Source organism: Mus musculus, chromosome 8 (assembly GCF_000001635.26).
Source record: "Mus musculus strain C57BL/6J chromosome 8, GRCm38.p6 C57BL/6J".
Classification (NCBI taxonomy): domain Eukaryota; kingdom Metazoa; phylum Chordata; class Mammalia; order Rodentia; family Muridae; genus Mus; species Mus musculus.
Window position 1 is genome coordinate 12,946,725 of NC_000074.6, and position 22,219 is coordinate 12,968,943.

Sequence of the window (22,219 nt, forward strand, 5' to 3'; positions counted from 1 at the left end):
CTGTCCCTGCGGGCTGATGAAGCAAGGCTTACCCCATCAGAGTACAGATGCTGATGAAGAGGCTGAGAAAGATGAGGAGAGTGGCAGAATTCACTCTCCTAGCAGGTGACACCACCTGACCCACTAGGGTCAGGACAAGAGAAAGGATGAGGGTGGATCCCAGAGTACGAGCCTGGCACATCTATTTACAGTGTCCTAACAAGTCCCTGACAGTGGCGTGGTGGCCTAAGTGCAGACAAGGTTGGCCTGAGATATGTTTCGTTCTGATGGCAGCAGGCAGGAACACCAGCTAGCCCTGTCACAGGATCAGCTCCTAGGGCATGTGCCCAGCCACCAGAGTCCTAGTGCAGGGGCCAGAGGTCTCGGGTAAAGGAATGGCGAATTAGGCATAGATAACATTGGGCACCCACCCAGGGGTGAGAGGTAAGAAGAAGCTAGAGCTCCTCAGGTGATGTCTGACCCTGATGGGGACTTGGGACAGCAAGGCCATCCCATGGTTGCTGTTCAGTGGAGCAGGCTCAGGGGCAAGTGTGGGATTTACTGTCTCTGCTCTCCTGGGGGTTGTAGGCACAGGACAAGGGTGGTGACTACTGTCCAGGAAGATGAAGTCTGGAAAAGCACTCCGACAGCATCTCACCAGCTGTAGCACTGGGCAACTGATGCTGCAGACAGTGTTAACAATGAGCTCCAGCTCACAGTAAGCTACAGCTGGGCCTACAGACTGGGAGACCCCATTTCTGAGACCTTCTCCCCACCACCAAATTGCCCACCCTTTGGAGAACTGGGAAGCCTGATGGTTATACCCAGACAAACAGTCTGCCTGAGTGAGGAGTGTCATGCCTTCTGCTGAAGAACTGTCTGAACGGTTAGGACCTGGCTAAGCTTGGCGCTCCTGTGGCTAAGGGCCGGCTCCCTTGGCCTATGTGGGTGGATAGGACCTGGCTGAGCCTGGACCTCTAAGGCTTAGGTCCCTGTTCCCTGCTGTCCCTGTGGATGGAACCTGACTGAGGTAGGGCCCCTGCAGGGAGGGTCCAGACAAACAACAAGGAGCCTGGCTCTGCAGCCAGCAGGACTCAGCTGCTGCCAGGCTCTCAACAGTTAATCATCTGCCAAGGGATAAGAGAGCTGATTCTAGCTCCTTAATCAGGACATCAAATCCGAATCTGAGGCCCTGGAAGAAGCAGCCGTGCGCCACTGCCGCCGCCGCTGCCGCAGCAGCCGCAGCCTGTGGCACTCGGAGGACGGCACTGTGCAGCAAAGCCAGGGAGGCGTAGTATCCCCAAGCAGCAAGCAGCCCAAGATGGAGCTCCACTGCCTTCCTTTGTGTGGCCCAGGCGGGCTGGCCGGCACACAGGTCATTGGATCCTGACCAGTGTGAAGGGTGACAGCATGACTTTGAGCCTCATCTCCGTGCTGTCCCAGGACGTCACAGCCCTGTGGCTCCTGCTGAAGACAAGTGCAGGTGTGTGGGCTCTGTGCTCTGTTTGCTGTTGTGTGTTGTAAGAGGCAGGGGGTGGGGTGGGCTGTGTGTGACAATAGACAGAGACTAGGTAGGCTAGGTGAGCTCTCTCTGATGCTGGGGTCCTATTGTTGGCTCAGGCAGCAGGGTGCAAATGAGGGTGGGGCGTGCCTGGGCTGGCTAGGTTATAGAGAAAAAACACCCATTCCCTCCGGGTTGGGGTGTGATGCCTTGCCCTTGTGGTCTGGGCAGTGCCCCTCAGACCCTCCCTGGGAGTCCTTTGAGGACATCTGCAGCTGCAGCTGCTCCCAGATAAAGGGTGACTGCACACCTTCTCAGAAGGCTGGAACGGAATGATTTCTCCTTTGTTCCAGATTTCCACGGACATGCCGGCTAGCAAAGGAAAAACACTCCCAGAAACAGTGGCATGGCTTTGGTTTCCTCCTAGCAGGGTTACCTGGCAATGCCAGTTATCCCCATAGCTGCCCATTTAATGCCAGAGCCTAGGAACAGCGGGATATGGGACTAGACAGCCATGTCATTTGGACAGTGAACTCTGGCTGCTTCCCCAGGGGACTTCTGTGGTCTCACTTAGAGCTGGCTCTGCCTCTAGGAGGGGTGTGTGTGAGATGCTCCCAGCTGCCTGGATCCTGGCCTCGGCACTAAGAACAAGGGCCCTGGGGAAGGGAACACAGTCCTCCCAGGAAGAAAGAGAACAGGGGCTTGGCAGAAAGGCAGTAGCTTTGGGTCCTTCCATTATTTCTAAGAGAGGAAGGGCACTCCTTTTGAAGCATTTTGTCACGGTTACATTTCCTGGTGATATTTCTGCCAAGCATTGATGAATGGCCCATAAAGGATTTTTTTTTTTTTTGCAAATTTTAATGAATCAGCCCTCAGCTCTCTGACTACAAATAAATGTAGAGTAGCTGATTTTCCAGGGAGCCAGTGGGGGGACAGCGAGAGGCCATAGAGGCTTCACCAGCATGTCAGAAGCCAGTGGCCACACAGAACCACATTCCCTGCCTGCTTGTTTCTTAGCCAGGTGAAGTTCTGCATTCTTATGACTCCCCTTAAATTCTAGGTGCGTTCATGTTGTGTGCTGTAGCTTTAAGATCTCAGCCACTCTGAGGGCTTTCCTGGGGAAGCTTGGTGAGGCTAAGGTTGGGGTTTGTGCGTTGGCTTCCAGGAACCATTAGTCAGATTTCTGCATAAACAGAAGCTAGTACGTGTGACAAATTCGACAACAGGCTTGTGCATCCTCGGGCCATTTCTCTAAGTGGGCACTCCCCTGTGGGCACCGGGAGCCATTTTCTGGGGCATCCAGTGCTCCTTAGGTTGCCTGGCACTCACTCAGTGGGGACAAGTGGGCCTGGAGCCCTGTGCCTGAGCCAGGGTGGGAGACCTGAGGTTATCACAGCTGGTGGAGCAGGGGGATGTCGTGTTTGGGCACACACACTCGGCTCAAGCCTATCTGTGATCCATGAGACCCACAGGTATGTGTGACTCCACCAGCCCCACCCCCGTACCACCCCGTCACTCACTGAGTCTGTCTGTCTGTCTGTCTCTCTCTCTCTCTCTCTCTCTCTCTCTCTCTCTCTCTCTCTCTGCCACACTTTGGTGGCTCTTCCAGGCTACATTGATTTTGCTCATCGTTTCTGAGCCCCACCAGCCACCCCTGTGCTCTCAGCTGGCCCTGTGTGTGCTCATGGTCATGTGTGCTGCGGTGTGGGGCCAGGTCTTGCCAGGTGAAGTTCTTCCATGGGTTGTTTCTGTCTGAGGAGCATCTCTGGTGAAGGCTGATGTAATTGTTTGTTTTTAGATTTGCACCAACCTTGGGACTTAATGGGAGGTAAAAGTCCCTCTGTGCAGTTTAGGGGAGGAACACAGGACCCATCTCATCCCAGGAGGCTCTTAGCACCAGGCCATGGAGAACCCAGTGTCCTTGGGAACAAAACATTGCTCTCTGCCTGGGGAGCAGGGGCTTGTGTCTTGGGATTCTCTGCATTGCCCTCTCAGAGCCGTAACTAAGAGATACTGTGTACAAGTCATTATTTTAGAATGGGTAGGAAGGGAACAAAGCACTTGCTTGCCTGCCTGTCACTCACCCTCAGCCTTGGGCTAGCCTGGTCTGCTCCTGCCTGCATCAGCACTGAAGACTCACTGTGTGGGTAACAGGGCATAGTTAGTCCCTGAGGTGGCATGTGTACTCGTGTCTGGCCCCTGTTGTGCTATGATCTATCCCACCACTCTTTCCAGGCCATACCTCACCATGCCAGGCCCAGGCTGGTTGTGTCTTCAAAGATATGTTCCAGAACCCATTGCTCTTCCTGTCCTGAGCCCAGAGGGGAGTGTGGCCATACGGACTGGTGTGTTTGAAAACTCAGTATCTGGAAACTATCTCTTTCTGGGGCACTATACCAGGGATGAGTAGGGGCAGGATACAGGAGCAGGATGCAAGGACTGGATCATCATCCCTCTAGCAATAAGTAGCCCTGCCACTTGTAGGCACCTCTTATGCCTGGGTTGTGGGCTTGGTTCTGGAGCACTGACAATATGGTAGGAGCCATTTGGAGGATGGTCATACCCCTGATGCCCACTGGCTCTGTGTCTCATGCCAACAGGCCCCCACTGGTCCTCTTGGGCCATCTCACCAGGGATATACAGAAAAGGTCAGAGTGTCCCAAGATCCAGCAGGAACCTGACACTGTCACTGCCCTGGCTCTCCTCTATCTCTGGCATCCTGGAGGGAAAATACAAGGAGAAACTGGTAGAGTGTAAGTGTCACCACCTTGTGGTGACCTCGGTCAAGAGCGCAATCTAGGTGACCCCCCTCCTTAGCCTCCTGTGCACCCACCCATCCTATGGCCCACATCCTGCCTCCAGGGAGCCCCTGAGATTGGAGCTCAACTGCAGCTAACACTCCGGTGCTTTTAGACTTGGTCCTTGCCAGTGCCAGTGGGCCAAGGGCAAGGTGGTACTGTGTACCTGCAATGTCCTCATAAAGCCAGGGCTCTGATGTCAGCAGTGTTAGCACTGCTCACAGGCTGTGCTCGCCAGATGGCGGCCTCCAGCCTGCAAGGTGAGAATTCTCATCCTTCTTTTGTATGAGGAGGCTAAAAAGGAAGAGCAGACTGCCCGGGGCCATAGCTCAGCTGTGCAGGTACCTAGAATGTATCCCTCCCTCCTATAGGCTGGCTCAGTGTCCACTGCTCTGTGTCTGGGCCTTCTGAGTCAACAGTTCATAGTGGTGATAAAACCAGGGTCCCAAGGTCAGACACTGAGCATCAGCAGCAGACGCCTAGACTCCGTGTTTGTGGCTGTCCCTTTCTAGGCCACCACAGAGGATTTGTGCAGAGGTGGGAAGTCGTGGCCACTGATGGGAAGACAGAGTAGCATGAGCCTCACAGAAAACACACTAACTAGACCTACTATGTGATCCAGCTGTGTCTGCCACCCACAGGCCCTCACCTGCATTCCCTGCTCACTGAGATGCCACAGCAGCCAAGGAAGTCAGCCTTGGTGTCATCAGTGACAGTCAGAGGCATAGTTCATAGATGCAGGGATACAACTTAGCCATAAAAGATATCCTGCCATTTCAGCAGCCTGGAAGGAATAGAGGGCCCTGTGAAACGTGAAGTACGCCAGGCAGAGAACTGAGTGCTGTGTGCCCTCACTCCTTCTGTGTGGGCCCTGAAAGGCTGCATCTCTGGAAAGGAGAGAGAGGAGGAGAGGGCAGAGTCCTCTGGTAACCCACCAGCATGACTTGACAGAGCAGAGCCTTGCAGGTGAGCGGTCCTGTGCAAGAGAGAGAGGCTCGGCTGAGGTATGCTCTCCGAAGACCCATGCCTCAGTGGGGGTGTAGCCACCCCAACTTCTCCAACATCACAGCCAGTCAGTGGCCCTCAGATACTGAGTCAGGCCTGTTTATGCTCTGAAACTTAACAAGAGTGCTGAGGAAGGTGCTGGGGAGCTGAGAAGAGCTGGTTACATAGAGCTGGGGTTGGCAGTTCAAAGGATACAGTTTCTCAGTTACCTAGAAAGCCCGTCTGAAGCACTGCATGGCAAGGCCAGTTAATCCCACATGGGTAGATATTTTCTGAGTGAGTCTGAACTCTACCAACCACCCAGACACACATGCAGCTGAGGCAATGAGTGGCGATGGAAACGATCTCACCGCATGAGCAAACATCAGGTCCTACACGTCAGCCACACCAGGTGTCAGTTTGCCCGTGTACCTCAGTGAAGCTGGGGTAGACACCATGGGTCACCAGAGATTGCCAAGTGAAGGATGCCCTTAGGGTCTGCCCAGTGAGTAGAGCCAAGCCCTGGGTTGTGGGGTCAAAGGCTGCTCACTCCCCTATGGGGCTGCTGTCTCTGACACTCCTTTGCCACCAGAATCCCTGTGTTTCTCTCGAGCTGCTCATGGTCCGTGCTCGGCTTTTAATGATTTGTGTCTGATCTGGAGATGCATTTCGTGGTCATGTAACCTCCCTTCGTGGGTCAGTAGCCATCCACAGTGTCTGCACAAGGGACACCTGACACAGGTGAGCAGAAACAGGTTCCCTCATCCCCCACCCTCCAGTGATCCCAGGTCAGGCTGGCACGGAGACCAGGGGTCCTGAGTTGTTGTTTGCACGTTCCTGTCCTGATAAACCATGGTGTGGTCATCAGAGCCCCAGCAGGCTCCCTGGCCTCCAGCTGTCCTGAGACGTGGCAGCTGAGGCATCTCCCCCTCCCCAGCAGGGTGGGGCCGGCTAGAATGTGCGCTCAGCTGCCATTGGGGCCACAAGGGCTTTAAGAGGCCAGAGGGAAGAAAGTACTGGACCCACAGGGAAGAAGGGCAGACTGAATCAGAGATGGAGAAGCAGCATGTCGCAGGCTTCACTCTGGAACTCAGGGTGGCCCAGAAGCACAAAGACCCTTAGTCTACGCCATTGCAGGATTCATCCAGGCAGCTCATCCCCTCACCGTCATCCTCATCAACCGCCTCTTGTTCAGTGAGCATCCTGAGCAACTGGGCCCAAAGCCTTCCCAGAACCCAGGTCCTCGGGCTTGACCCTGATCTACAGTACGGAGCAGAGGCAATGGAAGCTGGGGAGGGCAAGGGCCGTGTACTGCCCCTCCCCCACGACATGCCCCTCCCCCAAGACTGTGACCTGTCATAGTAACTTCAGGCGTCTCAGACCTGCGCCTCACCTCAGCTTCTGCACCATCACATTCAGACTTTGTGTTCTTAAAACTTAATGAGAATTGCAAAGAGCTTGATGCCAAATGTTTATAGTAAAAATTTGCCAGAGATTTAAAAATACTAACTTCAACAACAACAACAAAAAACAAAACAAACAAACAAAAACCAAAAAAACACCAAACCATTGTGGTGACTAAGGTGTTTCTCAGTGAAGATAATCCGTCTGCCTGGAATGAGCTCTGTGGGAAGAGGCCTGGGTTCCATCTTGTTCTGTTATCCCTGACTTATGGCCATACATAGTGCCCCACCATTTCTGAGCACAGACACACCAAGCTCAGAGAAGAACGGGGACACCGCTATGAAAACAGTTTGAGTCCCAGATCCCTGAAGAGCCCTTGACTATCATGAAATGTTTTTTCTTAACAAAACAAGGACAAGCATCACTGGTGACAGAACCTGGCTGTCTGGACCCTGCTTCCTAGGACAGTGCACATGGCCTTGTCGCCCTCCAGCACTGAGGAAAAGGAGGAGTCTTCAAAGCCACCTTCGGGCCACTTGTGCTCAGATTCTGGAAGAGGCTGCAGGTGCCCAGCTGTCAGGCTCTGTGACAGACACCCTCTGGTGCTCAAGGACCAGGAACATCAGGACGCCAGTTCCACAGCAGAGGCCCTCACAGGCCTGAGGCTCATCCTTCTCCCTATGAGAACCTTGAACACGTCTGACTTCTGGCCTTTGAGGATGACCCCAGGCATCGTTTCCGTGTCTCTGCCTCACCGGGTCCCACTGATGAGAAAAGTCTGGGGTCAGTGGGTTGATGTGGGGCCAGTGGACTGGTCCCATAAAAGTAGAGATGATGTCTTCCAGAGCTTGGAGGTAACCTCCTCCTCCTCAAAGGGCATGTGCCAAGCCCAGGGCTCTCCACGAGCCTCTCACAAACGGTGCTGTTCAACTCCACTCTACCTAGTGAATGGCTACTGCATAAGGCTGCATGGAGCACCATGCCTTGGGGGTAGCACCTACTATGCCTTCTGGGTAATTTGAGGTGGTCATGTGCCATCAGGAGGTTGACGTTGAACAGACTTCCAGGCCACTCTCCTGCTGTGGAGAGGTCTGTGGAGCATTTCAGGAAAAGGCCTGCTCTGGTTGTGTGACTGCCTGGTGGCTTGGAGGGTGCCACAGTGCCTTAACAACCCAAGTATCAGTCTGCATCTTCCCAGGGCCTGCAGGTCACAGCCCAGGAGCCACACATGAACATGGGCAGGCTGGGAGGGCCAGCCATGGTGACCAACTTTCCAGGACCTTCCTTGGCCCTAGGTCTGTCTGTCTGTCTTGTGGCTTCTGAAGGTGAGCTCCGGGTATAACTTCCCCACTTCAGCAGGGGTGTTGGTCTCTCAGTGAGGTCAGAGTCACTGACCCCACCTCCAGATGCGGACACAGCCAATGCATTGTGAAGGAAACTCCCACCACTCTGTGCAACCGCAGCTGGTTGTGTGACTCCGGGCCTGTATCACAGGGGCAGTGCACCTCCATCTTTGCAGAATGCCCTTCCCTGACTCAGGATCACTGGGTCTGGACTGAGTGCCTGCAGCTTCTCTCTTCAAACCCAGCCTTGATTTCCCGTGGGCTATCACTTGTTTCCAAAATCAGACTTCAGCCTGTTGTTCTATCTCCTGGCTTTTCTTCTGTGTCATAGAAGCAGACAATGCTATGAGGCCAAGGTTGTTGGAGAATGAGTCCCAGGGGCAGTCTATAGAATCGGCACTTGGCCATCAGGCTCTGTAGGAACTGTGTTATCTGATTCACGTAGGCTAAAGTTCAAATAGGTAAACATAGCCCAAGCCTCAAGTCCAGCCCCCAGCACCCATTAAAAGGGGTCAGTAGCCACGGTACCATGGGCACTGGAGAGATGACAGATGGCCGTAAGTTGAGCCCTGCCCACAGTCTTGCCCTATAGTTGGGTGGTGGCTGTAAGGATGGGGGTCAGCACTGGGGACACGTGTGCCATGGGGGAGGGGTTGGGAGGTAAAGTGGGGTCAGGATCTACAGGGACCAGCTGGAAAGTGACTTCAAGCCAAACTATGCGTGAGCTTAGGGGCCAGGACAGAAACCCCATCCCCAGGGCTGTGAATGTGATCCACTGAGTGGCTTGCTGCACACAGAAAGGGGAACCATCATTTCCTTGAAGGGTCAAGGGAATGTGGGGGCTCCTCTTAGCCTCGCCCAGGCATGACAGAAGCGGCAGTGTGACAGCCATCACAACTGTCACAGGGCATTCAACAAGTGCAGCGTTTGAGGCTTGGTGTCAACTTGAAAGAGCAGCAGCTGGCGTGGGCTCAGGCACATGGGAGTGGCAGCGTCCAGTTTCAGGACCCAGCCTCTCCCTCCCTGGCTCTCAGCACCAGGCTCCCTCTGGTCATTCCCAGCCCAGGGCCCATCTGTGAATCACTGGTTATAGAAGGACCTACAGAGACTGAAGGGGACCGAGACCTTTGGGAGACAGAGGCCCATCCTGCATGTGCAGTACAGTTGTGTGGCCCCCAGGGCAAGTCTATCCAACAATACTTCCTGTATTCAAAGACCGTTTAAGCAAAATATTGAGAAAGCTGTTAAAATTATCAGAACGGTCTTTCTGATCTTCACACCCCTCAACTGACGCCACTCTTCCATTTCTGCCTAAGTCACTCTTTGGCATTGTCTCAGTTAGGGTTTTTGTTGCTGTGATGAAGCAACTCAAGGAGGAAAGGGTTTATTCCACTTCCCCCTTCTTAGACCATCACCAGGGCAGGCAGGATCCTGGAGGCAGGAGCTGATGCAGAGGCCACGGAAGAGTGCTGTTAACTGGCTTTCTGCTCATGGCTTGCTCAGCCTGCTTTTTTATAGAGCTCAGACCCACCAGGCCAGGGTGGCCACACCTACAGGCTAGAATCATCCTCCAAAATGACCCTAGCTTGTGTGAGGTTGACATAAAATTAGCCAGGACAAATATGTGTGCCACAGTAAACCTGGGGCGTATGTGACCAAGGCACATCCTCTCTTTGTGGCAGCTCTAACCGTGCTCCCATCTGTCTGTAAACTTGAGTCGCCCTGAGCTACAGGCATGAGCAGCACTGTGGGTGTCATCCTCCCAAGGATATAGATGCAGACCCAGAAACCACCTGGGAGAGACCAGCAGAGTAGGCAGTGCTCCAAGGGGCCTGGAGAGCTGGGTGGTCCTGGACATGGACCAGGGCAGAAGCAGGTGTTCCTATCAGTAATGGTTAAATGTCCACCATCCACCAGATGTGCAGGTCACTCTGAAGGGAGAGACCTTGCTTGTCCTGACATTTTAGAGATTGCCTCTCAGAGTCAAGCAATCTACCAAGGTCACTTAGCACCTGCTGGCCAAACCCAGAGCCCATACCAGAACGCTTGGCTCCTCTTGGTCAGGTCAGCAGCCAGCCTCGCAGTCAGTGTCAGGAAATCAGGGTCCCAAAGTGAGGCTTGGCCCAGAATGCAACCTCACGATAACGTGATTCCTGAGGATGTTAGGCACAAACAAGCTTTTCACTGTGCTTTGTATGAGAACAACGTGCAGACTGTGTTGGGCTGAAAGACTGGACTCCTCTGCGGACACATCCCACCTGTCTGCCCTTCCTGGTTTCCTCAGCCATGGCCTCAAGTGAAGCCTCACACTCCAGCCCCCATGCCCCATCCCCCACATCCTGTATCCTAGGCCCCACGTGCCATGCCCTCCGCCCATACCCTCTACCCTATCCCTGCACCCCATCCCCGTCTGTCTTTGCAGCTGCAGTTCACAGCTTGGAGACAGCTGCCCTGGTTATTAGACATCTGCCTTTCTGCCTGAGGTAAAGAGCTGATCAAAGATACAAACCTCACAGAATAGCCACATACTTCCTTTGCAGATTGTAAAGCTATTTCTCCATCTGTTGACTCAAAGACAAAGGGTTCATGGGAGAATCAGCTGTTCGGGTAGCTAAACTGTGGATGTTGCCCCTGAACGGGTCATGGAGAGGCACCAAGATGCTGCTTCGCTCCAAGGGCCTCTTGTCCAGCCCTCTCTGCACCAGAAACTGACACCTTTAGCTTTTACTTCTAAACCCTGCAGTTGGGTCTTCACCTCGAAGCCTCGAGCCAGCCAGCTTCTCTGTCTATCCTTTGTTGACATTGACCCTGCAGTCACATGGGCATCACCATGTGACTTCAGGCAAGCTGTCTTACTCGTTCAAGGCATAGGCTTGCCTCCTCCTAAGTGGCCCTAATGATTAAATTCATTAGTAACAAGAAAGCACTCGCTGCTGTTGCTACTTCAATGAACAGTTTCCTCTGTGAGCCAAATGAAGTGTAATTTAATTGCTCGGGACCCTGCAGCTCCGACCTCCCCACAGTTCTCTTGTGTTTCTCACTGTGGGAATGAGCCTCTGCAGACTTCAGTAAACACTGGTGGATGAGAGATCCTGGTAGATGAGAAAGGGGTGGCTCTATACTTGGGTGGGTAGGTAGTGGTAGCTAGGGGAGCTGTCTGCTTCCTGCCGGTGAGGGCTGTCCTGAACAGCACTGGCCCCCAACACTGTGACACTTTAGGTAGCTTTTAGGTACCCCAATTCTGAGGCCAGAGAGTTTGGGATGGGAAATGTTGTCACCCAAAGACTTCTCAGGCTTCTGAGGCCTCTCCAGTTATGACTGCCATGGGATGGGACTGGTGTGGGATGGTTCTGCATGGGATGTTTATCTTCCCTGAGCATGGCAAAGAGTTCTGTGGGACAGGCAGAGGTGACACTCTATGAACCTGACCCTAGAGATGTCACAGTGGAGAGCTGGCAGCAGAGGTCAGGTGCTGCAAACGCTCATGTAGCAAGGCCGTTGCTGGTCATAGCTGCTGGCTCCATCCAGCTGTGCGGTCCACTTGAGAATGAACAATGTCTCCTATGAGAACTAAGCAGAGAGCCCAGCAAACTTCCTGGGAACTGTGTTCCTTTAAGGAGTGGTTGCAAGCTTGGAAACCACCGTGCGTAGTGACACCCACACTCCAGGGTGTGAATGCTTGGGCAGGTGTTTGCCTGTACACCATTACAGCCCTTGGGAAGGTGAGAGTTTAACTCCTGACCTTCCACCACAGGGTCCCACCTAGTGGAAATGGCCTATATATTCATTCGGAGAAGGTGGATTCCCCACCTTCAACTGATGCTCTTCTAAGTGGTTCCCACACACTGACGTGAAAACCGTAGGCTGGTATTGCACATATCTGGAAGAGGCGGGCCGGGGAGGACACCCTAGGTGCTGTAATTACATACATGTCTTCCTCTGTGCCGGTCTGTAAGTGTGTCACCTGTGAGAAGCCCTGTGGCGTGTGAGCATTGATGGCTTCTAGCCCTCACTGGCTCTCTGCTTTCCCCATCGACCCTTACATTCCATCTCTATTATGGGCCTTGATTTAAAGCTTTTGGGAACTTATTTTCTAAGATTAAGGGACAAGGATGGTTAGTGACAAGGGAATTCAGTTGTCGTGGGGGTGTGGAGGGGTAAATATTTTTAAAATAATAATAACGAAACCCCTGGGATTTAAAAATGTTAAAAGTTCTGTCAGTTCTAGTCAGTAGCTCTTAGCATGTGTCATGGGTTCGCCCTCAGTCCCAGCACGTAACTGCAATGCTGGCCTGCCATCTTGTCACTTTCTTCCCCGACCTGCCATCCTGGGGATGCAGCTGGTTTGAAGCCTGTCAGGTCGAACATTACTTTGCAGAATTTGAATTTTATTCTGCCTAGCTGCCTGACTGCCTTCCTCGTGTCCCCTCTCCATGAATAGGACCACGTCTGTGGTTAGAGGGCTCTCCAAGGGACATCACGGCAGGGCTCATCTCCCACCGGATGACTGCTGATGTCATCCCATTTGACCTTCAACCCTGGATTTTGAAAAGAAGCATTATATTTGATTGACAGTGAGCAAAAGCACATGGGGATGGGCTTTTGTCCATTCTAAATAAAAGGAGATAACTAGCAAATAGCAGACTTTACTGTGTGACCCTAAGACCTGCTCTCCCAGAGGCCAGGGTCCCCTTGAGGGAGGCCAGGACCCTGGTCAGTCATCAGCCAAGCACGGACCAGCTTTCCATCCATTCCCACAGCCCCCCTACTTCCCAGCAGCCCCCTCCCCTGCACAGTGAGACCTCCAGGGCCAGGTCTCTGACCCACCTTGCTCTAAGGTGTCTTTGCTCCTTGTTAATTGTCACATTCTCCAGCCTTGAGTAGCCAAGCTAGGGGTCAGAAGCCCCTCAGGTAGGTGAAGGGGCAGGAGATGCTGAGTAGGAATCTCGATCGCCACCTGTTTCCCTGGGTGAAGCTATTAAACTGAGAAGCGAGAGCTCGAGTTAATTTGTGAGGACTTTTACCATCTAATTCTTTAGAGCAAAAGTTACCTAGAGGGCCAAGAGCAGCCCTGCCTATGTGGACTCCAATACCCCAGCAGGCTGTTTTGTATGGATAAAAATCAGCAGCTGAGGGCCCTTCGAGATTCAGTCCAAACTGATCTGGACTAAGATGGGCAGCCTTGTGTGGGGTGATGGTCGCTTCTCCTCTAGAAAGACTATACTTAGGCACCCCACCCAGATTGCACTTCAAGAGCTTGGATTCTGCCCTCTTTCCTTACTTCCTACATCCTGACACAGGAGCGAGGGGGAACAGTGCTGGGAAGTTGGGGAGGGTTAAACTCAGGCTGTCTATGGTCCTTGTGTCCCGGAGCCCCGCCTAACTGCCCCTCTGACTCTGGCAGGGTCATGGCTGGGGTCCCTCAGTGTGGGGTGTTGTCTGTGCCTCCTTGTGCTCACACAGAGGAGCTCTGTGAAAGCTGACCTACCCTGACCTTTGACCACTAAGAGAGGGGGTGACCTGCTTCCTGCCCAGGGCACCTTCCAGGACTCTGCCTCCTGTGGACCTGTCTTGGCAACACAATTTCCTATACTCCCCTTACTTCCGGTCTACAAATCACCCTGGGTGAGAAGACTGAGAAAGCCTGTATCAGGGCACACAGGCATCCAGGTTTCTTCAGCTGCAGAAACATCAGAAAGAACAAAAGATTATAATTCGGGGGGGGGGGGGCGAAATGCGACCAGCCTGCTGAGCTCTGGGACAGCATAGACCAACCTCTCCAGTGTTGGCTGGGCAGCATTTGTGGACACTTGGAGTGTCCTTACGGACTGGCCTGGCTGGTGATCGTGCATCACACACACACACACACACACACACACACACACATACACGCCTGCATACACTATTTAATATTTTACCTTGTGTGCATGTTTGGGTGTGTGTACATGTATATGTGAATACATGTGCACATCTGTACACACACCTGTGGGGACCTGTGGACCTCAGCTGGGGTTCCTCAGGTGCCATCAGCCCCTTCTGGCTGCTTGTTTTGAGGCAGTCTCTCATTAGCCTGGAACTTGCCAAGTAGGTCAGCCTGGCTGGCCAGTAAGGCCCATGGACCTGTCGGTCTCTGCCTCCCAGTGCTAGGATTGCAAGGGCACAGCAACATTCCTGCCTTGTTTTACATGAGTTCTGAAGATTGAACTCTGCTTCTTGTGGGTTTGTTTGTTTGTTTGTTTGTTTGTTTGTTTGTTTTTAAGGCAAGTACCTAACCTACTGACCTGTTGTCCCAGCCCAGATAAGTGTTCGTATGAGCTTGAAGGAGGCTGAAGCCCAGAGTCTGTGGCCCCCTGCAGCTATGGGTGGTGGGGGCGTGTGGTAGCTTATGGGGTGAGGACTGAGGCCCTGCTCAGGCCAGGACAGAAAGATTTGAGAGGATCATTGGAACTCTGGCAGTTGGATTCCTCACAGAACGGGCTCCTCTCATGGCATGGCTGTGGTGACCCAGGGTGGACATACCTCCTGTCTGAGGACCTCATGAATACTCTGAGGCCAGGTTCTGGGGAAAGGTGAACCAGGAGGCTCCTAGGTAACCCCCAAGTGGAACTCAGCCATGTGTCAACCCGTCCCTGTGTGTGGAAACAGCTCTGACAGGTGGTCAAGGCATGAACAGAGCCTGTGAGATAAGATGAGTCACAATCTTTGGAGCTTGTCCACCCAGGAAGGCAGTGCCATTTACAAACGTATGGAATCTATTCTGAGGACCTTGTAGAAGTGTTTCCATCAAGGGCTATGATGCTGGGATTTTATTTCCTTGGGAATAGGTGCCTCCCAGAAGTTTAAAAGCCTAGGTCTATGGTCCTATGGGAGATGTCCCAGGGTCGTGGCAAAGTCCCAGGGAGCTTTGACCTGCTCAAGGCTGAACTTGTCACTGGTTTTGAAGGGCCATTATGTGGCCCATTCTCAGCTGTGGAGAAATTGACAGCCCCCCCCCAATTTCTCACACATTCAGAAAGACTCTCAGATCCCATTGTGTGTTTATCCGTAAGTCCGAAGCAGGCTTGAGAGCAGCCTCCCGAGCCTCCCACCTTCTGTTCTCGCTAATGTCGCCTGAGAAGAGCAACAAGATGAACCACCAGTCATGAGTGTCCCACACACCATGCTATAAGCACTCAACCATTTCCCCAGGATTTAAAAATATATCAGTCTTACTAGGTGACTCTTTCTGGCCCTGCACTTCCCACAAAGCAGTTAGTGTTGCCAAGAAGTCTGAGTGATGCTGGACTGTGCGTGCTGAGCTCACAGTGAGGCCAGCCTGGTGTTTACAGGGTGATGAATGGAAGCAGTGGTTCCTTGCTCTCCCCTCGTGTGGCACTGCTGTGCTCCCCAAGGCTCCAACAGACATGATATTCCTGGCACCTCTTTGTCCCGGGACAGTGTGGGGCCCCTGTGTACTTGGCTTTACCAGCAGGCATTTGTGTCACCAAAGAGCAGGATTTGAGGTCAGTGCTGTTCAGGTGACATCTGCTGCTGCCGTGGGAGCTTTCAGCTAACAGTGTCACCATGACCCACTTTCTCGGGCCTCTTGTGGCCTGGGTCTTCAGGGGCACAGCCTACCTTTGAAGGTACCTGTGGTCCATGGGAGTCACTGGTCTTGTGGACACAGAGTGTGCAGAACTCTCAGCACTGCCTTGACTTGTAAGGACCACCACATTTCATCTGTTGGGCTGGCTTCCCCCGAGACTCCTAGTGGTCTTTCCTGCCAATCCCATCCTGGGATTAGCTGGGGTGCTGCCTATCTGTGCCCATGTTACTCTACAGCTTACAGTGAACATTGGGGCAGAGCCACCAGCATACAGCCAGGCCTCAGACCTGTTCCTGGCGCCTGCCTCACAGGCATCAGGTGAATGGTAGGATCACTACAGGCACGGGGCCCTGACTATCTGGGGATTTATGGTGACTTGAGGTCTGTGATGATGGCAGATGCCTCTGTTAGCCAGCCAGCAAGCCATCTATAGGCAGCAGGTGAGAGCCCTGAGGAGCCTGTGCCTCTGCCAAAGCAGGGAGGAGGAGGCACCTTCCCTGTGAGTCAGGTCCTGCCCTCCTCCCTTGGCGCTTCCCCCTCTCCCTCCCTTCCTCTTCCAGCACTTCCTCCCTCCATACTCCCCTTCTTCCCTCTTCCCTCTTCCCTTCTCTGGCTCTTATACACATTTTAAAAATTGATGGCTGATCACTCAGCATCTGTGCTGTGAGAAACAAAGGCTTGCTCTGCTGGTTGGAAACTGAAATGCCCTTTTTTTCCAGCCACGTGACCACAGCTCCCTAGGTGTTTGTAGCTTGTCCCTGAGGCTCCCGAGGGCTGTTCCCAGAGCCCTGGCGGGTGTGAGGCCAGGGTCCCTCCCAGTGACAGTGTGTCTGCTCTCCCTGCAGATGAAATCATGCACCAGGACATCGTCCCGCTCTGTGCCGCTGACATCCAGGAGCAGCTGAAGAAGCGCTTTGCTTACCTGTCTGGTGAGTTCCGGAAGCCAGGGGTGAGGGGTACAGCCAGGGTGTGGCCAGTCATGGGGCTACACCCCGCTCTGCATGCTCTGCATCAGGGCTTCGCTGCCCTTTGCAATGTACCTGACCATGGGGAGGAGGTGGCAGGATCATGTCAGCACCCTGAGTTCTGTTCCGTTGTCCACACTGCAGTGTCCCAGATCAGGTGCATTGTTGAGAAAAGAGACTTATTTAGCTCACAGCTGTGAAGGTCCAAGGCCAAGGAATGCATCTGAGGGTGATCTTCTTGCTGGCAAAATCCAAGGCCGTGCAAGTTATCCCTACAGTGAAAAGCAGGGTACACATGAGTGTGTGCAAACATGTTGGTGTGTCTGTGTCCTCAAGTCTCTCTTTATAAAGCCACTAGGACTCAATCAAGGGCCACCTGCCTGATGATTAGCCCTAATCATTTCCCCACGGCCTCCCTCTGTGTGCCACAGTTAGATTAGTTCTGCCTCGCAGAACCTCCCAGATTAAACTCTAGCACAGGAAGACTTAAGAGATGCTCAAATCCCAGTCATGGCACTCGGGCTACTGTGGGCCTGTCAGGATCTGGAGATGGGTGAGCTGGGTGCTCCTGACCTAGGATTCTGGGAAATTGGCCCTTCCATGGGTGGGTGGGTGCCAGTCCCACTGATGTCGGTGCCTCCTGTGATCACGGCTATGGGGTATCTCACCTGGCACCTCGCTTGGTACCGTTCTTGCCACTTGTCAAGCTCTGCCTCAGAAGCAATGGCCTCGAGCCTGACCAAGCTGAAGGCCGAGGGTCACAGCTGTCCCACCTTGCCACGGGTGGTGTGTGTCCAGCCTTGTGACGACACTACGTGCTGAACCTAGACGTGTCTATTTGTCAAGATCAATTCAGGAAAAGGCCACATGTGAGCCTTGTTCCAGATCTCAGGTCAGCCTGAAACACCCCTATCACTTAGCCCCATAGGGAAAAACTTGATCCATATCTGTGACTCCAGGAGCATCCCACCCCCTGGGGTCTTCCCTGGGCTTCATTGGCCAGGACTATGGTCAAGATACAACTTGCTCCTGTCACTTAGATTCCAGGGAACTTTGAGATGTTAGACAGGAGAAGGGTTGAAATAGTCTGTAGGGAGTATATCACTGACTTAGGAAGAGCCTAGCCATATGAGGTTAGCAGGAAAGTGGAACCTCTTGAGATGTTCTGCTGGTGAGGCAGTCGTTGCATTGGGAAAGGACTCTGAGAGGATAGTAGAATCACCCTGGAAGGGCAAGTCCAGAGAAAGCTTGTGAAAGGGCCACGGTGTCTGCCTCCCCTTCTCAACTTCTCCCCACCTGTCACCCAGCAAGACTCCAGGCTTAGATACATGGATGCCCCAGCCTTGGGTCCCTGGCCTTGACCTTAAATATGAGCTGCCCATATGTCCCTCTATGGGGGCCTAGGGAACTTAAGAGTAAGATTCCGGGAGCCCCATTGCATGTTCACCTCTCCACAGTCTAACATCAGTCTGGGAGCTCCCAGCTACTTAGTAGATGAAGTGAAGGTCAGGTCTCCATCAACTAAGGTCTCTGGCTAAACTTTGGCCTCATCTGCTGAGGCTGCAGAGACTTGCTTCCCCTGCCTGGGAGTTCGAGATTCTCTGTCCAACTGCAGAGGTGTGCAGAGGTGGGGGGTGAGGGTGAGCATGTTGGGCCTAGGAGTTGACAGCAGCTCCTGCTGGTGTCCAGCAGAACCAGGAAGAGCTGTACTGCTCTGTAACCCCAGAGGCCTGAAAGAGGTGCCAACTCATGTGAGACACAGCCCACAGACAGCCCTCGGCCTCTGAGACTTGAGGGCCTGCAGAGCCAAGCTGGGCAGCTGTGAGCTGTGATAAATGGAGGTGTTCTTTGTGCCCAAGTGTGTGAGCACCTGCTATGAAATGTTCAAATGTGTGAAACTTGAATGTCTAGCACTATTCTACGAACCATCTGTGTTTGTGTCACTGTTCATGGAGACATGCCTGAGACATTTCAGCAGGCATCTCCATCCTCTTGTTCTCACACCACAGTTACTCGGACACCCTGGTGCCTTACCTAAGGACCTTCCTTGGACAACCCCTGTTCTCTTTGCCTGTCCATTTCCATCCTCTGGAAGGCACAGCTTCACACTTTCAGCCAACTCTGACCTGCCCTCCAGTCTACTGCACAGTTGGGGTTTTACGAATACAGTAAGATAAAGCACTGTCAGTTAAGCGCTCAGGCCTGAATGACGAGGATTGCACACTCTACTCTCTCCTCTGCTATAGATGGAACTTGGGTTGGCAGAGTACTCGTTCTTAGCCACAAATCCACATTCTTACCAACTGGGCCTTTCCCTTGACCCCATGATGTGGCCATTCCTCACGACACTCAGCAAGCACTGTTGAGATGAAAATGCACTAATCAGAGACATTCACCTAACACCCAGCACCCCCTAGTCTGGGCAGGACTGCTCCTCCAACCCCGGCTGAATGCAGAGACGGAAGGCCAATGGGCTCTCACACTGCCCGCTGTACTTGGCAGGGCAGCCACGTCACTGACCCATAGATTCTGGGTCCCCACGGGCCTCATGGCCTTCCCCTCAGCTGGTGCCTCCATTTGCCAGTGTTTGCAGCCCTGTGTCCCCCATGGCAGCTTTAATGGCAAAATTACAGCTGGTCTGAAGTTCTCTCCAAAATGAGGCTACCCCATACCCTGTGGAATGTCCCGGGGACCTAAAACACCCTCTCCACTGAATGGCTGAGTTCGAGGGGCAGGCGCCGCAGACCTTCAGGGCATCACCTGCTCCTGACTCCACAGTCAGCCTAGGGCAGTCTCTGCTCCTGAGAATCACCCTGGAGAGAAGCTGAAGTGGGCAGCTGCCTGGGAGCTCCAAGTGACCAGAGAACATCAGATGGCAGTGACCAGCACAACTGCTGGAAGCTGAGAGGCAGCCACACCCACCAGCTTCTGGATAGCTCTTCAGGGGTCCACAGCCATGTGGTATCTCAGATACCCGGGAGCTGCTTTGTCTTGAATGTGTGTGTCCCCCCCACATCCACATGTTGAGGCCCAACCCCTGGTGAGGTGGTGTCAGGAGACCCGCTCCATGATATAATGATGTATCAAGCAGGGACAACCTTGCACCAAGTACTGAGGCTGCTGATGCCCTGACCCAAGACTTCCATCCCACAAAGCTTCGAAAAGGAACTTCTCTTGTTTATAATCTACAAGCTGATGGTGTTTTGTTTTAACACACCAAAGAGACAAAAGCCCTAACAATACCTGTGAGACTATTAAATCAGTGTGTTTTGTACTCACAAAGGCTTTATATCAATTTTGGGTCCCCTGATGGTTTTTTTTGTTTTTGTTTTTGTTTTTTTGATGTAAAAACATGAGGTAGTTTAATGGCGGAGCTCCAGGTCAAAATGTATCTCACACAGGAGACAGTGGTTTTGACCACGAGGCTTGGAAGCTAGGGGTTTTTATAGAAAAGGGGTGGGGCTGGGGGAGGAATTATCGAGGTTTCACATGATTGGTCCGTTTAAACATCAGCAGACTGTTAACATTTAACTTAGGTCAGAAGGGCGGGAGATAGGGAGGCGCCGGGCCAGTCCAGCATGTCATTCTCTTTATCTTTATGGCTAAGCAGCCTCAGGAATGTCTTAACGACATTCCTGGGCATGTCCTGGCCTGTTCTGCTATGTTCTCAGCCCCAGGTTTCAAAGCTCACAAACAACTCTTTGGGCTATTTGACATAAATTACATGAATCACAGGTCTCAAGTTTTATTTCCTTTCATTCCCCTCTTCTTCTACTAAGTAATTCTAATCTTAGAATTTGAGAAGTCTATATCTCTATGTGGAGAATAGAAATCATACTCTTTTTTTATAAGAACAAAAAAAAAATAAGAAGGTATAGTAAACAGAACTAGGCAGGGACCCTTCTAGTGAGGCTTGAGGGTCTGGGCATGATGTAGGTGTACGTAGATCAGATCTCTGGCTGGAACTGGGGAGATGTCTTTTGGGGTACCCAGCTCGTTCACTGTAGCCATTTGTGACCAGACTTTTTTCTGCACCACCTGCAAGCCTTTTAACTTAGCATACAGATTATTATTACAACATGTAGGTTTAAACACATCATTTAAGACAGTGATGGACATGGGAGCCCCATAAAGGATCTTAAAAAGAGTAAGACTGAATCAAGAAGGAGTATTCTCAGTTCTAAATAGGGCAAGGGGAAGGAGCACCAAGTCTGCACCAGTCTCTTTGGTTAGTTTTGTCAAGGTCTCTTTTAAAATTCTATTCATTTTTTTACCTGTCCTAAGCTTTGTAGCCTGTATGCACAATGTAACTTCTAACCAATCTCTAATATCTTGGCCAGTCCCTGATTTACCTGGGCAACAAAGGCAGGTCCATTACCTTGGGAAGATTTCTTCTAGGATCTTCTTGGCTATCACATTGGCCGTCTCAGTCCTTCAACTGCAAGGCTACTGCCATCTGTGTACCAGCTCGAACTCTCAGGCCAAGGCTGATCTGCTCCTTCAGATCATTTCGAGTACCAGTTTCTTCTGCCAGAATGTCAGCGCAGTGATGAGTAGGTGAAGTCTCAGGCAGTAGGGTAGCTTGAGGACAGCAGGGGGAGCGAAGGTCACTCGTTCAGTCAACAAAAAAGCTCTGATAATGTGTCACAGGAGCATTGGTCATCATCCATCAGTCAGGGGGCTTTCGGATAATGCTTTCAAGAGTGTGGGGTGCCACTACAGTTATTTGCTGTCCCAGAGTGAGCTTATCAGCATCCTTGACATGCAGAGCTATGGCAGCAATAGCTTTCAGGCAAGAAAATCACCCACTGGCAACAGGGTCTAACTTCTTGGATAGGTAAGCCACTGGCCTTTTTTAAAGTCCCAAAGTCTTAGTAGGGACTCTTCTGGACACCCCTGATCTCTCTTTCACATAAAGAGTGAAAGACTTGGTTAGGTCAGGCAAAAGCTGGCCATCAGTAGGGCCTTTTTCATTTCTTTAAAGGCTTTCTGGTGATCTGGGGTCCACACAAACACTTCCCCTTCCTTGGTTAGGGGGTACAACGGGCAGCTAAAGTCGCCAACCCAGGTATCCAGAGCCTGCAGAAACCAGTGGTGCCCAAGAATTTTCTTACTTGCCTTGGTGTAGTTGGGGTGGGGATCTGAGTTACAGTCTTTTTTTCTGGCTTTCTTTAGCCACTGTTTCCCACCTCGAAGGGTGTATCCCAAATAAGTAACTTCAATCTGACACAGCTGAGCCTTTTTAGCTGAGGCTTGGTCTTCTGTTGCCCAGATTTCCTGTCTAGGTCTTGTCTTTTTCTTTCTCTCCTATCACTGTGGCCAAGTTTCTAGTCAAATTTCTCTCTTGTCTACGACCCCTCTTGTCTTCTCTTTCTTCTGCCTCTCGCCTCTCTCTCTCTCTCTCTCTCTCTCTCTCTCTCTCTCTCTCTCTCTCTCTCTCTCTCTCTCTTCCTCTCTTCTCTCTCTTCTCTCGTAATATGCCTTCTCTGCCTCTTTCTTACTGGTTCCACTCTAAATATTTCTCATTCAGGGTATCTCTCTCATCTCGGACCTCTCTAATCTCTTTCATCTCTATTTTCACTGTCATCTGTCTCTCCTGAGTCTGCTGAAGCTTTGCTCTCTTCCTTACAGTCTAAGCTCACCTTTTTCTAGACCTCTAT

At 52.2% G+C, this 22,219-nt stretch overlaps 1 protein-coding gene and 1 non-coding gene across 12 annotated transcripts in view; both read left to right on the forward strand.

The window, feature by feature from the left end:
• The window catches only part of Mcf2l (mcf.2 transforming sequence-like), a 146,697-nt gene that overhangs the window by 72,919 nt on the left and 51,559 nt on the right, over positions 1 to 22,219 (forward strand). For 7 of the 11 annotated variants that reach the window (NM_001371043.1, NM_178076.4, NM_001371049.1 and 4 more), the window contains one exon: positions 16,440 to 16,523. In NM_001371043.1, the coding sequence (NP_001357972.1) occupies positions 16,440 to 16,523 (84 nt within the window). Of the gene's footprint in view, positions 1 to 1,153; positions 1,463 to 2,698; positions 2,953 to 16,439; positions 16,524 to 22,219 lie in introns of those variants that run through there. The other 4 variants (NM_001371048.1, NM_001371045.1, NM_001159485.2 and 1 more) reach the window with 2 other exon arrangements.
• On the forward strand, positions 1,217 to 1,346 carry Gm38671 (predicted gene, 38671). The gene has a single exon (NR_128567.1). It is a non-coding gene; the product is annotated as a predicted gene, 38671 (primary transcript).